General features: G+C 40.5%; 1 protein-coding gene across 1 annotated transcript in view; it reads right to left on the bottom strand.

Moving 5' to 3' along the window:
- Positions 1-15,095, bottom strand: part of TTN (titin) — a 272,766-nt gene that overhangs the window by 230,939 nt on the left and 26,732 nt on the right. Inside the window, 20 exon segments of the mRNA XM_055307803.1 lie at positions 266-431; positions 521-662; positions 1,215-1,475; positions 1,908-2,168; positions 2,304-2,564; positions 2,657-2,920; positions 3,442-3,702; positions 5,571-5,831; positions 5,925-6,188; positions 6,323-6,595; positions 6,697-6,963; positions 7,562-7,843; positions 7,990-9,683; positions 9,787-9,955; positions 10,050-10,214; positions 10,336-10,607; positions 11,583-11,827; positions 11,929-12,162; positions 12,753-12,958; positions 14,632-14,774. Of these exon segments, the coding sequence (XP_055163778.1) occupies positions 266-431; positions 521-662; positions 1,215-1,475; positions 1,908-2,168; positions 2,304-2,564; positions 2,657-2,920; positions 3,442-3,702; positions 5,571-5,831; positions 5,925-6,188; positions 6,323-6,595; positions 6,697-6,963; positions 7,562-7,843; positions 7,990-9,683; positions 9,787-9,955; positions 10,050-10,214; positions 10,336-10,607; positions 11,583-11,827; positions 11,929-12,162; positions 12,753-12,958; positions 14,632-14,774 (6,091 nt within the window).

Below are 15,095 nucleotides of genomic sequence, written 5' to 3'. Positions count from 1 at the left end.
GTGGCCATTTATTAGACAGTGAAGTTTCTACAGCTGCTTTAATTAAAGTATCTTGACAGCTGCTGAGGACACACTATTTCCCTAAGTGAGGGGAAAACTGTGACTGAACGGATGTCGGATTAAGAGCCTAAGCCAGCTGGGATCAGCTGTTTTCATTCTTTAGAAGACTGGGGTTAGAAAACTTTAAAGTCAAAAAATTAAAATATCAAACTATGGAGTCTGAGCTATTGATGACATGTCCCCAAAGTCAGCATGTAGACAATACCTGAACCTCCCTTTTAAGACTTCGGATGCGAACGTCTCTGCCCTCTACATAGAGGTTAGCAGTGGACATGTTGCCTCCCGCCACCACTGCGTACTGCCCGGCGTCAGACATCCGGGTGGATGGGATGAAGAGGCGGTGGACGTATTTCTCTTTCTGTATCTTTATTCTAGGAATGAAATGGAAATTGAAGTTTAATATATGGTCACTCAAAGCAAAGTGGGAATTACTAGAACGTAGCAGAGCCAAACAACCGACCTATCCATGCTTGGCAGTTCTTGGCCATCTTTCATCCACTGGACGGTGATGTCAGGTTCAGAAACTTCACATTCAAACATGGCACGCTTCTTCTCAAGAACCTTAATGTCCTTAATGTGTTTCCTAAATTCTATATGACGAGCTGGAACACAGTATGCACAAAAATGAACCTTTCTAATAGTTTTAAGACATAACTCACAGAGTGCATTATCCACCCATTCAAAGCACTCAATTCAGGGCCTTTCAGTGTAGGCAGAGTTGTACACTACCACCCCCGAAAGACCACACACCCCTTAGCCATCACCCTCTAACCATCACCTCAATCAATGTTAGAATATTCTCATTACTCCCAAAAGACCATACACCCCTTAGCCATCACTCTCCAGATCCCTCCTATGGTCTCCCCTCAGATTTAGGCCCCAATCTACATCTCTACAGATTTGTGTATTCTGACATTTCCTATAAATGGAATCATACCATATGTGGTCCTTTGGGACTGGCTTCTTGCACTTAGCATACAGTTTTTAAGGTTCATCCACGTTGTGGCATTATCAGCACTCGCTTTTTATTGCTAACAATATTTCATTAAACATACACATTTTATTTTTCCATTCATTAATGAATGCACTACTTAGTATTTTATATAGTGCGTCTGACATTTATTTTTATGGATAAGACATTTGTGAAACCATACCTTCCACATAAAGGGTGGCTGTTGATGTAGCTTTTCCAGCCACAAAGGTGTACTCAGCTGCATCCCCAAAGTGAACGTTCCTGATGTTCAGTGAGTGCGTAAGCTTCTTGGTTCGCATCTGACACCTGTCAGTTGATTTGATTTCCACGCCATTCTTTAACCATTTGTAAGAGATGCCTTCATAGTTCACTGTTACCTCAAAGGTAATGGTGTCTTTCTCTTCAGCATTGATGTCCTTCAGCATGGACGTAATCATGATTGCTGCAAAGGGGGAAGGAAATACACCCCAGGAGGCTTTGTGTCAATACCATGGGAGTTATAACAAGCACAGGGTGCCAACTAGGAATGTGTTCAGTATGTCTGTCAAGGTGATTAGAGCTCAGGGAGGTGGGCTATGACATCTTCCATATCTTCCAGGGACCCCTCTACAGGACAATATCAGTGACAGAGGAACAGAAAGAGCTAGCAATAGATCCTAGAGCATCTTTTACAGGTAGCCTTTCAAGGCTACTCTAACCAGAAAATTTTATCCAGGTGGAGATGCGGGTGCCTAACTTAGGGTGAACACACGGTAGATGTTTCAATCAAGGACTTTAGGAATGGATTAACTGGCCAGGAAGGAATCGTGTAGGATATGGAGTAACAATGAGGTTACCAAGTATTTTATATCATTTTTTTTGTTAGTTTACTTACGGGTCACTTTCAGGGTGGCGCTGACTTGGTCATTGCCACAGACAAATGTATATTCCGCTGCGTCCTCCGTGCTGGTGTTCATGATGATCAGCTGGTGGAGTTTCCCTTGCACGACTATCTTGAACTTTTCACTCATCTCGATCTCCACGCCATTCTTTAGCCACATGGAAGGCACATTGAAGTGGGATACCTCACACTCGAAGGAGGCAGTTTTGGTCTCAGGTACCTCAATGTTTTTCATGGTTTTTGTAATATGTAATGCTTGGGAAAATCAAAAGCACTTCAGTTAATATATTTTATTTTAAAAAATGGGTAAAACCAACCAACCAGCCAACCAACCAAGGAGCACATGGGGATCATCCAGGGAAATGCCATAGGGGGCCGTCTAATACTTACTCTCCACAAAAAGTTTAGCTTTGCATTCCAATTGCCCCACCACAGCTGTATATTCCCCAGCGTCCGCGGGGGAAATATGCTGCAGCATCAGCTTGTGGACCTTCCTTTCTGAGACCAGTCTGTGCTTGTCACTTGGCTTAATCTCCACATTCTTGTGGAACCATTTTACTGGAACTGTGTCATGGGAAACACTAACTTCAAAGGCAACGGTGGCATTTTCCAGGGCGGTCACATCTTTTGGCTTTTTAATGATCTTGACAGCTGATGAGGAAAATTAAACCAGTTCAGTTACATGGTTAACTTAGCAGTAACCATATATTGGCTACTTGTAAAATGTGTCTAAACCAACTTACTCTCAACGTGCAGCCTGGCACTGGCTCCCAACTTTCCAAGCTTGAAGCCATATACAGATTCATCCACAACAGCACAGTTTTTAATCCTGAGAGTGTAAACTGTTCCTTTGACTGAGATGTCGTACTTGTCATTGGATTGCAGCACAACCCCATTTTTGATCCACTGGACGCCTTTTACATTAGGATGAGTAAGCTCAACAGTGAAAACAGCATCCTGCGTCTCTGTCACTGTGAGGTTCTTCAGAGTCTTCTTAATTTTGACAGCTGAAGACAAATTTGAAATAAGATGGTATGATCAAGTAAAATAAGTGCTGGAATAAGATCATTAGCTGGTCATCTTGCAAAAGAACGATTATCAAAAATGTTGCAGTCATGCAGCACCTCTATTTTAAAAGACACCTTGAAATTATTTAGGAAAACCTGAGATCCAGTTTGAAATGTACACTGCACAATGATTTTTCTACATTTGAATGAGATGAAGTTTGCATAGCCAGATACTAATAGCTTAATAGACTGGGGAAGAGCAAAAGAGGGATAGAGAATGAGAGTGTCTAATTAGGCATTCCTCTGAGCTAATTAGGCTGTTCCTCTGAAATGGCTTCTTCACAGAAACACATCTCAAAAGCAATGTTACACCTTGTGGTACATGGCTCAGGAAGTTTTGAGAGTTTATAATGATTTTGTGAAGTCAAGATTTTTGGCATCCCAAATGGTTATACCATTGACTTTTAAAACAATAACTGTCAAGAATGATGCGAAGTGAATAAATCTGTTATATCACTAACCTTCAACTTTGAGTTTGGCAGATGTTTTGGAGGTGGCCACCTTGTAGGTGTATTCTCCAATGTCATCTAATTTGGTGGCAGCAATGATAAGTCTCCTTTTGTGGCCATCAGATTCACTTCTGATGTTGTTACTCAGTGGTAGGTGTTTGCCATCCTTCAGCCATTCACCTTCGGAATCTGGGTTGGCAACTTCACATTCAAACACAGCTTCCTGCGATTCAGCCACAGTCTGATCTGTGAGTGGCTTGGAAATGGCGCCCCCTTTGGAACAAGAGAAGTACAAATGTGAGTCCTTTAAAAAATATTTAATACACAAAGATACCTTTGAACAATTAAATATAAAGTATCACATTTTAAAACATGATTTTGAATATCATGAAAGGTCTAATAGAATTATTTTTGCTCATACTGAGATGATATCACAAAACCCTATTCTACTGAGCATGATTGATAACCAGGGAAAATACTGGAATCAGGAAGGTTCTGCAAAGGGAAAGCAACTGTTAATATAGAATTTTGAGAACCGTACCACCTGGATGGCCTCTAACTCAATGTCTCCTTGAAAAGTATTCTACTTAGTTTTCTAACTATTGTTTGCTGCAAATATGTCTAATATTTGATTGAGAAAAGAAGTGCTAAGCAAAGTGTTCAGACATTAATATTTCTTCTAGTTTAGACTCTAAGATTCGATCCTTACATACTAAAAATCATTGTTACTTTTCAAGATTTAATTATTTACTTGAGAGAGAGGAGGGAGAGGGGAAGAGAGAGGAAGGGAGAGAGGGGAAGGGGGAAGGAGGGAGGGAGGGAAAGTGAACACACAAGCCATGGTAAAGGGAGGAATCTTCAAGCAGACTCCACACTGAGCACACAGAGTGATGTGGGGCTTGATCCCAGGACCCTGAGATCATGACCAGATCTAAAGTCAAGAGTTGGCTGCTCAACTGAACCACCCAGGCACACCCGTAAAATCACTGTTTTGACATATGTTATCTCTTTTGTGAAGCTTCCTTCCCCTATTGCCTCCATGGCCATTATCCACTGGCAGAAAAAAATTACTCCTTCAGCAAGTTAGTTGCTGATGTATCTGTCCCTTTTTAAATTGTGAATTCCTCAAGAAAAAAAATATTCTACATATTCATTCTTGTGTCCCATGTTTCTAGTAGTGTCTTGCCTGTGGTAGGTCCTTAAAAATGTTGAGTAAAATCACATAGAGCCTCATAGTTTTTCCTTGTCTGCAACACATTTAAAAACATGCAATCAATATTAGACACGTCAAAGTGCAGGATCTAAAATTTTGAATCGGAAGTTTTTTCCATGGTCAAATATCTGAGGAAATACTATAAAGTATTTCCATGAAACTTTCACATAAAATAGGACACACAATTCCCATATGGACTTTACAATTTAATCCTGATGTCATAGCTCAACTCCTCAATAGTTAAATTGTAATGAACCAAACAAATTAATGATGACTTCTAGTTTTTCTTGACAATTGATTTATGCTTTTGGTTTTTCATTTTGAAGCAAGGGATTTCTGAATGAGAATGGTCTACTTCATGTCTTAAGAAAGAGATACACTGAGTTACATTTTAAAATATTCATTGGGTTCATAAAACAAATATGAAGGGAAGAAAGGAAACAAAAGTTAGAAACAAGAGTGATTTTTAAAAAAGACATACGCCTTTAGAGTAGGAAATTTTAAATAAATCTCAGCTCAACAAATGATTATTGATCATCTATCATGTGCAATATGTTAGAGAACACAGATGAGAAAGAAGCAATTCCATATTTGGGGAACTTATACTCTGATGTGAGAAGATATGGCAATAACCCAAGTATGTGATAAGGGCTGCGGAAGAGATACACACAAAATAATCCTGAGGTTGGAGCAGTAAGATCTTACTCAAATGGGAAGATTAAAGAAGTCTTCACAAGAAGATGGCATTTGAGGTAGGTCTGCCCAAAAGAACATGGTGGGGACAGTGTTGAGGTAACTATTGGCTTCGAGAACAGCAGAAGCATGGAAGTACAAATTGATGGGAATTTGAAAGGAAATAGGCCACAATTTCTTAAATTAAAACAACTGTCCCACATAAGAACTTAGATTAAATGATAAATGTACCAACCTGCCACAGTAAGTTTTCCAGATGTCATATTTTCTCCGGCAAAAAATGTGTATTCTCCTTCATCATCTTTCATCATATTTAGAACTGTCAACTTATATATTTTTCCATGAGCTTCGATCTTATATTTGGAACTGGGTTTGATTTCCTTGCCCTTAAAATTCCACAAAACATCAATTCCTGAGTGGGACAGCTCAACTTCTAAGACCACGTTTTGGGTTTCTGTACAGGTAAGGTCACGAAGACCTCTGATAATTTTAATTTCTGGGGGGAAAAAGAAGATAATCACTTGGTGACTATTATACTGGGAAAACAGAAGGCATAAAACACTGATAAATTAAACGGAAGAATCCTTACTTTCCACAGAGAGATCACAGCTTGTTTCAACCCTGCCAACCATCAGCTTGTAAGGTCCTTCATCAGAAGCGTGGGTCCGGTTAATCACTAGACGCTGCTTAGTGCCTTTGACAATGGCTTGTACACGATCATCAGGTTTGATTTGTTCATCATTTAAGTACCATTTAACAGAGGTCACGTCAGGGACCGAGACCTTACATTCGAGCACAGCCTTGGTACCCTCAAGCACATTAACATCCTTTAGGGGTGTTATCACATCAACACCTGCAAAACCACACACACACACACACACACACACACAGAAATAAAAGATTTGTGAATGTGAATTTTATTTTAAATGCCTGCTTATTAAAGTTTTCCACCCCACTTAACACATAAAATATGTAAGCTGCGCTCACTGTAGACAGAGACGCGCCCACTGGTTGATAGTCCGAGGGATGGAATGGTGAAGGAGTAATTTCCAGCATCCTCCTTGGTCATGTCTTCAATAAGCAGCATGTGTGACTGTTTGTCTATCACAATGTGAACCCTGTCGCTGGGCTGCACTTCTTGGCCATCTTTCATCCAGACACCTTCCACGTTCTCTAAGGAGACCTTCACTTCAAGCTGAACGATGTCACCTTCGCAGACTTTTTGATCACTAAGTCCTTGTAGGATAGCAATGGGGCGGGCTGTGAAATATGGGGAGAAAAAAGAAGCACGTGATGATCACTTCTTTATCAATAAGCCTTAATGACATTCAGCGAAGGCCAAGAGGAACAGGGAGGCTTACGTTTCATCTTGAGTTTACAGGTTGTCTTTTTCCCATCGACAACAAAGCTATACTCCCCCTGGTCCTCTTTGGTCACATCCTTAACCGTGAGGTTCTGGCGTCCACGGCGAGATGTAATTGTGTATTTGCCATTGGATTTCAGCTCCACGCCATTATGATACCATTTGCCTTCTATATTTTCTGGGGATATGACGCACTCTAACTCTCCTGAAAATGATTCCGGAACTTCTATGTCCTGAAGTTCTTTCACAAACTCAACCACTGCACCTGAGGCATAAGATAAAGAGGAGTTAATTTCTCTGGAGAGCTGGGCATCTAGACTCAGGGTTGAAAACATTCCTTGTAAATCTCTTAAGTCCCCCCATGCTATCAGGAATATTCTTAAATATCTAACCACTGATAGGCTAAGAAATATATTTTGAAGAAAAAGAAGCTATTTTTATTTTTTAATTATCTTTTGTTTATTTTTAAAAGATTTTGTTCATTTGAGAGCGAGCGAGAGAGAGAGAGAGAGAGCAGGAGAAGGGCAAAGGGAGAGATCCCAGGACCCTGGGATCATGATCTGAGCTAAAGGCAGATGCTTAACTGACTGAGCCAGCCAGGTGCCCCTAAATTATTTTTTGAAGCACAGAATTTTATTTCGATATGAACATTTAAAAAACGAGACATCAAAATAACCTTGGTTTTTAAAAATTCAAATTGTCAATATTCTTAATTACTGGTATAAGTTCAGGAATCCTGCCATAGAGCTTATATCCAATTCCCAAATAATTCCTTTTATGAGAGGAAACCTGCAAAGCTACCTTCATCCCATACTAAGGGTGACTTTAGAACTTAAATAAATAGTGAAATTATTATTTATTACCTTCGACAATAAGTTTCGCTGTTGTTTTTACATTTTCATCTTCCACGAGGACGCAGCTGTAGTCTTCGGCGTCGGCCGTGTCAATCGTCAGTATGGAGAGGAAGTGAACCTTCCTGTCAGAGTGCATCCTGTACTTATCTCCCGCATGAACCTCCACACCATCTTTATACCACTTCACTTTGACAAATGGCTCTGAAGTTTCACATTCAAAGGTTGCCATGGTGTCCTTTTCCTTAGCAACCACATCTTGTAATTCCTGCGTGAAAATGATCGATTGCTTGGCTACGAGGAAAGGGGGGAGAGAAAGACATCACATTAAATTAAACCCACAATTTGAATAATGGGAAAAGAAAATCAAAAGAAATACACTAATGGATATTCACGGATAAATAGAGACAGATCCATCAAACCAAAGACATTCAAATTACCTTGGACAAGTAAGAACGCATGGCTTGAGGTTTCGCCAGCTATGTTGATGGCTTTCACCATGATGCTGGCCGAGTCCTCAGGAGTCACATCTCTTATGACCAGTTCGCAAACATTGTCTTCAGGCCAGTACCAGTAGATTCGGTCAGAACGTTCGATCTTGACACCATTTTTGTACCATTCACATTCAGGATCTGGTTTCCCCACCACTCTGACCCGGAAGTGTGCATCAGATCCTTGGCCCACTGTTTGGCTTTGGATTCTTTCAAAGATTTTCGGTGCCTCCATGCTAGGACTCAGTTCAATTTTATCAGGTTTAAATGTCGGGATAGTGATCTTGCCTTCTTCCATGAGGGCTTTCTTCTCCTCTTCAGTTAATTCTTTGGTCCAGTGGAGAAGCTCATCTTTTGTCTTCCTGAGGAGCTCTTCATAGGATTCATCCTTCTTCCGAGACTTGAGCTCCACTGCAGTGATGGCTTCATAATATCCCTCCTCGGTTCTGCGCTTGAACTTACTGCGCAGCTCTTCTGACTCTTCAGATACTTTTTCGTGGGTAATTCTTTCAGCTCTTTTCAATTTCACAACTTCCTTGGCTTCGGTGGTATCAACAGGCCTATCTACTTTTTGTACTTCAAACTGAAGTTTTCCAGGTTCGTGTACGTGGAACTCGGGCTTTGGTTCCGGGGCTCGCCTGAGAACAGACCTAAAATCTTCCCTCTGCTGGATCTCAAGTTTCACCTTATGCTCTATCACACCTTCGGGATTTTCGGCGGTGACCTTGACTTCCCCTGTATCGTATGATTTGCAGTCCACAATGTCTAAATAATGAATGCCATCGTAGCGAACTCTGAACCTTTTGCTTTTGCGGATCAGCTGTCCATTGAGGTACCAGTTGACTTTGGGTTGAGGGTAACCTGTCACCCGGCAACGGAATCTAGCGGTCTCCCCTTCCAGTACTCTTACTGGCTCTGGGAACAAGACGATGTCTGGCTTTTGCTTCTCTTTCTGATCTGTCGTTACACCTGTCAGCGCACCTTCATGAGCCATCCTCTCTAATTCTTCAATTCTCTGTAGGCCTTTCCTCCCCTCAGGCAACTGAGATTCTTCCACAAGACTCTTTTCATCTTTAACGATAAGTGTGGCAGATGTGTGATCCGTTCCATATTTGTTAGTAGCTCTGCAGGTAATGATACCACTGTCTCTGGAATATGCAACTCCATAATCAAGGCTGCAATACCCAAACTCATTGATCATACGGAGCCTGTTGGCTGCTTCAAGCGGCTTTCCATCGTGGAGCCATTCCACCACCATCGTTGGGTCACCAATGGGTGTTAGCCTACACTCAAAGTGGGCAGGTCCAAAGCGCTTGAGTCTCAAGGAAGTGAGTTTTTTCTTGAAAAATGGTTTCTGTTGTTTCTCTTTATCATAGAGGTCACCCTCTTCCCATTGTTCCTGACCATATCGCAGATGGAGGGGCTCCAGTTCTGGGGCTGCAATCTCCTTTGCTCTGTACGTCCCTCGCGGGATGATCAATTTTCTCTCGGGTTCAGGCTCTGCAAACTCAACCTCAACATTCACTTTGCATCTCGTGGTGTCTCGGCCAGCCTTATTAATGGCAGTTGCAGTATACCAGGCCGAATCCTGGCTGACGGTGGAATCAATTTTAAGGGCGGCTTCTCCCTTGGTGCCTTCAATTCTGCAAAAGGTGAAAAGGAAATCAATACAGAAGTAGTGATTGCTTCCTTGGCTATTGGATTTGTATAATGAGCTTAGTTTTTATTATTTTCAAGTAAACTCACCTGATTTTGGGATATTTATGAGGTACAATGATGTCACTGTTTTTCAGCCATACAATATCAGGGTTGGGATTACCCGTAGCTCTGACCTTCATTTCAAGTCGAGAACCTTCCTTTATATTGACATTTTTAAGCTTTTCTATGAACATCGGTTTTACCTGATGTTCCACAGCTGGAAGAGAAAGGTGATGATACAGAGTAAGTAGGACTAAAATACCTGTTTATGACCCAAGTGATAAGGTAGTTTCTTTTTTAAGAGCAAATACCTTCCACAGTTAAAATCACTGAAATTGAAGATTTGCCTGCCCTGTTTTGGGCAACCACAGTCCATTCCCCAGAATCACTGGGCGTTGCAGGGACAATAATCAGCGATTGGGTACCATCTTCTTTAATGACTACTTTATGGGTATAATCATTGACAATTTGCTGGCCTGTAAAAAATTAAGTAAAAAGGAAAACACATATCAAAATAATTGTTTTTAAAGTGTTGCACACATCTACAAACTTAATTTTGCATTTAATGATCTACAAGTAAAAACTCATCATATTTACCATCATGAAACCAGAAGGTCTCTGGCATAGGTCTACCAACAACTTTTAAGTCAAATCTGGCAGTCTGCCCTTCTAAACATTTGAAAGAAGCAGGCTTTAACACAAAGACTGGCTTATACAGTCTCTCAAGTTGTGACTCATCGGTTTCCTCCAGCCTACGTCCAGGGGACATCCTTGCAGGGGACATCCGTGCAGGGGACATCCTTGCAGGGGACATCCGTGCAGGAGACATGCGTATAGGAGATCTACTCACTGAACGTGGAGAGATAGATCTGAAAAACAAAGGCAAAACAGAATATTTTCATGAGGCATAGAGAAAACACAGCAAAACAAACCTGTTCAACGTTATTTTAGAATTGACTTCATGTCCATATTGGAAGGCACTTCAAAATCATTGGGACTCAAAACAGAATATATTATTATTGCCCCCAAATCTATGTTTTTCATAGATCCTCAATTCCAGTCAGTAGTTCTTCAACCATGGCCAGGTACCCAGCCTTAAAATCTTGGAGCAATTTTTCCATAGTTTCCCCCCGCCCCCTGCCGCTTTTAATTAGTCACCAAACCCTTTGGATTCATCTGCCAAAACATCTCAATAAATATCAGTTGGTTAAATAAGCCAGTGAATACATTTATAGAAAAAGAAAAATATGATTTTTTAGCCTAGAGAAGGGAAAATGTAGAAATTGTATTTGAAGAAAACCCAAACCCTACTTGCACATCACAGTCAGACTGGCTTGGATTGAATTTCAAGTGTTGGCACCACCACTTACAGGGCGGGTAAACTAAGACAATTTTCATAGGCTCATAGAGACCAAATGCTCCCACTTCTAAAGTAGTAATGCTAATACCTACATTGCAGACTCCCTACCGAGCAGAGAGCCTGACTCGGGGCTGGATCCCAGAACCCTGAGACCATGACCTGAGTTGAAGGCAGCCGCTAAATTGACTGAGCCGCCCAGGTGCCCCAACCTATATAGTTTTTAGAGTATTAGTTACAGCACTGGCAAAATGAATAGCATGCTACACTAATGAAAATGCCTTGCTCACCTACACAGGGGCAAGAAATAACAATACATAGCAATCATCTGTATTGCTAATGGCAAATTTCTGTGCTTTCTGAGCCTTATTATTATTATTATTATTATTATTATTATTTATTGTCTCTGACACAATAGCAATTTGCTACTGGGATATTTGGGGTTTTAAATAATTTAAATCTTAACCCAAATTATTCTAAGTATTACCTGATTCTGCTCACTGGCTCTGGTGTGGGTATGTAAGTCGGAGCACCAAGAGGTGCAGCAGGCTCTACATACAATTTCCCTGAGCAAATTGCATTTCCTTTCATATTGCTGGCAAATGCAGTATAGATGCCTTCATCTTCTGGAAGAACAACTGGTATGCGCAGACTAGCTCTGCCATCTTGCAGGAATTCCATTTGGTATCTCTCTCCATGCTTAATGCGCTTGCCATCTTTGTACCATGCAATCTGCAAATAATATCATGTATAGTTGAAAAAAATTAGATCAAATTGTTATTGTAACCAATCTGTATTTTATTGTAGTGTGAGGTATGACGTTTATATTTTACCTTGGGTAATGGATATCCAGACATCTTGCAATGAAAAGTGACACCCATCCCCTCAAGAATTCTATAATTCTTGATTCTTAAGTCAAATCCTGCTTCAATAGCTTCAGATTCAGAAATGTCAACTGCCATCTTTTCTTCTCCATCTTCTTCAAGAAGTTCTTCTAAGGTAGTCTTTATTATTCTGTATTCAATTTCTTTGATAAGCCTCTCTTCAAAGGAAGAAATATGGAATTCCTATATAGTAAAAAAAATGACAGTTTGTTAAAAAATATATATACTGACTGACAGAAATAATCTTTAGGACTATTAGTTTCAAAGATAAGGACTAATTATGGTTTTTGACTGGGAGAAAATTCTAGAAGGCTTTTTGGTTTTGGTTTGTGTATGTGTGTGTGTGTGTGTGTGTGTGTTTTCTTGGTTCTGATTTTTAGAGAGAATTAGATGAGTCACTCTTTTGTTTTTAAATCTACATTATCATCATTTTTCCCAGTTCATGTTGGGGAATCTTGGGACAAAGATATTCTCAGGGCACAGGTTACATTTGGGATGTTCACATCCTACAGATGAGAGGATCTGGGCAATAGTGAACTTGGTCATCCTAATATTTGTCTTTTTCTACATATATGGAATCCCTGTTTCGAAAGCCACATTGTGCAACATTTCATGAAGATTAAGGAAACTCATCAGCATTGAACCTGGACACACTAATTGTAGTCTAACCTTGACCTCATCCCTGGAAAATGAAAATATTAAACAAAAAGAGGGGCATTGTGGGAGGTAAGTATAATTTATGAACTCAATTACTTGGTCATTCTTCTACTCACCTGTTCTTCTACAAAAGTTCTGACCATTACAGTATCTTTGGCCATTTTTTTCCTAATTAAGGCCTGTTCCTTTTCATACTCTTTTTCATAATCAGAGTATAAAAATCCAGGTGCCATTTCTCCAACTTTGGGTTCTTGCACAAATGCAGTCATTTGTGTCTGGTAAAGCATTTCTTGCTGGGACTTCATCAGTGACTCATATTCAGCTAGGAGTTAGGAACACAAGTTAGTTTTTTTTAAAGTTTTTATTTAAATTCCAGTTAGTTAATATACAGTGTAATAGGAGTTTCAGGCGTGCAGTACAGTGATTCAACACTTCCATACATCACCTGGTGCTCATCGCAAGTGGATCCCTTAATTCCCATCACCTATTTCACCCATCCTCCTGCCCACTTCCCTTCTGGTAGCTTTCTGTTTGTTCTCTATAGTTAAGAGTCCGTTTTTCAGTTTGCACGCTCTCTCTCTCTCTCTCTGTCCCCCCCCCATTTTGCTCATTTGTCTTAAAACATGAGTTAATTTTAATGTTCTTATGAATAAGTGTTCATGCTGCTTCATTCAGGCAAACCCAACACTAGGGAAAATTGATAACCAAAAGCTGGATTTTCCACATGCACTTATTAAAGTGCTCAACCTACATTAGACTGAATTTCAAAACCAAATTTTCATTAACAAGTCAAAGTAGCACTACTATTGTATTAAAAAAAACACCCTTTATTAGCAGTCAGTTCTTTAGGATCTATCCTGGTAGTCTTCCTAATTTGCTGTGTGGTTTTGGCAACTCATTAATCTTCCTGGGTCTTGAGTGTTCTATCTGCTAAATGAGGAGAATATCCTAACTTTCTCAAGTGGGTCTTGTGCAGATCAAATGAAACAGAACATGGGATGTCCACTGTAAATGTGAACAATTAAGCAAAATTAAATGTGACCCACAGATATATTTTGTTTGGCCTGAATGCCATTATACTTTTTGTCATATTACCTTGAATACCAACCAATCTTGATTTCCAGGTTTTCTTTTTCTTGTTAAGATTTTATTTATTTGAGAGAGAGTGAGCACATGAGAGAGAGCACACATGAGCAGGGAGAAGGAGAAACAGACTCCCCTGCTGAGCAGGGAGCCTGACATGGGACTCAATCTTAGGACCCTGGGGTCATGACCTGAGCCAAAGGCAGACACTTAACTGACAGAGCCACCCAGGGGCCCCTGTGTGTGTGTGTGTGTGTGTGTGTGTGTGTGTGTTTTAAAAGATTTACTTATTTATTTCAAAGAGAGAGAGAGTGCCAGCATGCACGAGCAGGGGAGGGGCACAAGGAAAGGGAAAGAACTTCAGGCAGACCCCTCGCTGAGCATAGGGCCTGATGCAGGGCTTGATCTCACAATCCTGAGATTGTAACCTGAGCTAAAATCAAGAGTCAGATCCTCAAACGACTGAGCCAGGTTTCCTTTAAAAATATCAGAAACTCTAGAAATGTTGAGCCTGGCATGTGTGTGCCTGGCAACAACACAGTGGAGGTAGGGAGCTACTAGACCCTTCATAGTTTCCAGTTTGCCACTGTCTTCATTGCACTCACTAACACTATCTGCCTGGATCTCGAAGGGCACTGGATTTGGAATCCCTGCATCTTCAAAACATGCCTGCGCCAGAGAGAAACTAAGGGCTAGAATCTTGAAGTTTAGCACCAGTATGGCTGCTTTTGAGGCCATGTGGTCTAAAACATTTCCTTTACAGTGAAGGCCAAAAGGCGGCAGCGACGTGAGACAGAGCCAGGATCAGAACGGGGATATTTTAACAGGCCTTTTGACAAACACACAGCACTGCTACTTCTCCATATTTCCATTCCTATCAGGCCCACAGAAACTACTCAGGGCTGCATTTACCTTCTTCAAGCAGGGAGGCAGATGCAGAAGTCTCGCCATGCTTATTACGAATAACAATAGTATATTCTCCAGCATCATCGGCAAAAGTCATCGAAATCACCAGTCTGCACTCCCCAGTTTGCTTGTTGTAACTCACTTTGTATCTAGAAATGAACATACATAAAATTCAGTCACAAATAACGCTGTGTGAATAACCCTCATGTAGATCTGTGGTATGAAAATCAATGATCTTAAATATGTGATTAAGCTCCCTATAGAAAATAAGATTGCTGATAACTGAGGAAAATGCACGGACATGAGTAACGAGGGTGAAACAACTTAAAATTTTCATTGTAAATAAGGTTCATATATTCTTTGAAATAAAAAAATGAATATAATACTACTAGAATCAGCCATACGGGAAGGGCTTTGGTGCTTAATGTTAGCAAATGATGAGGTCAGTTAAACACTTAGATATTCCTCTT

This window comes from Nyctereutes procyonoides, unplaced genomic scaffold, assembly GCF_905146905.1.
Source record: "Nyctereutes procyonoides isolate TBG_1078 unplaced genomic scaffold, NYPRO_anot_genome, whole genome shotgun sequence".
In the NCBI taxonomy this organism is placed as follows: domain Eukaryota; kingdom Metazoa; phylum Chordata; class Mammalia; order Carnivora; family Canidae; genus Nyctereutes; species Nyctereutes procyonoides.
The sequence above is the reverse complement of the archived record's forward strand: the minus strand, read 5'-3'. Positions and strand labels throughout refer to the sequence as shown.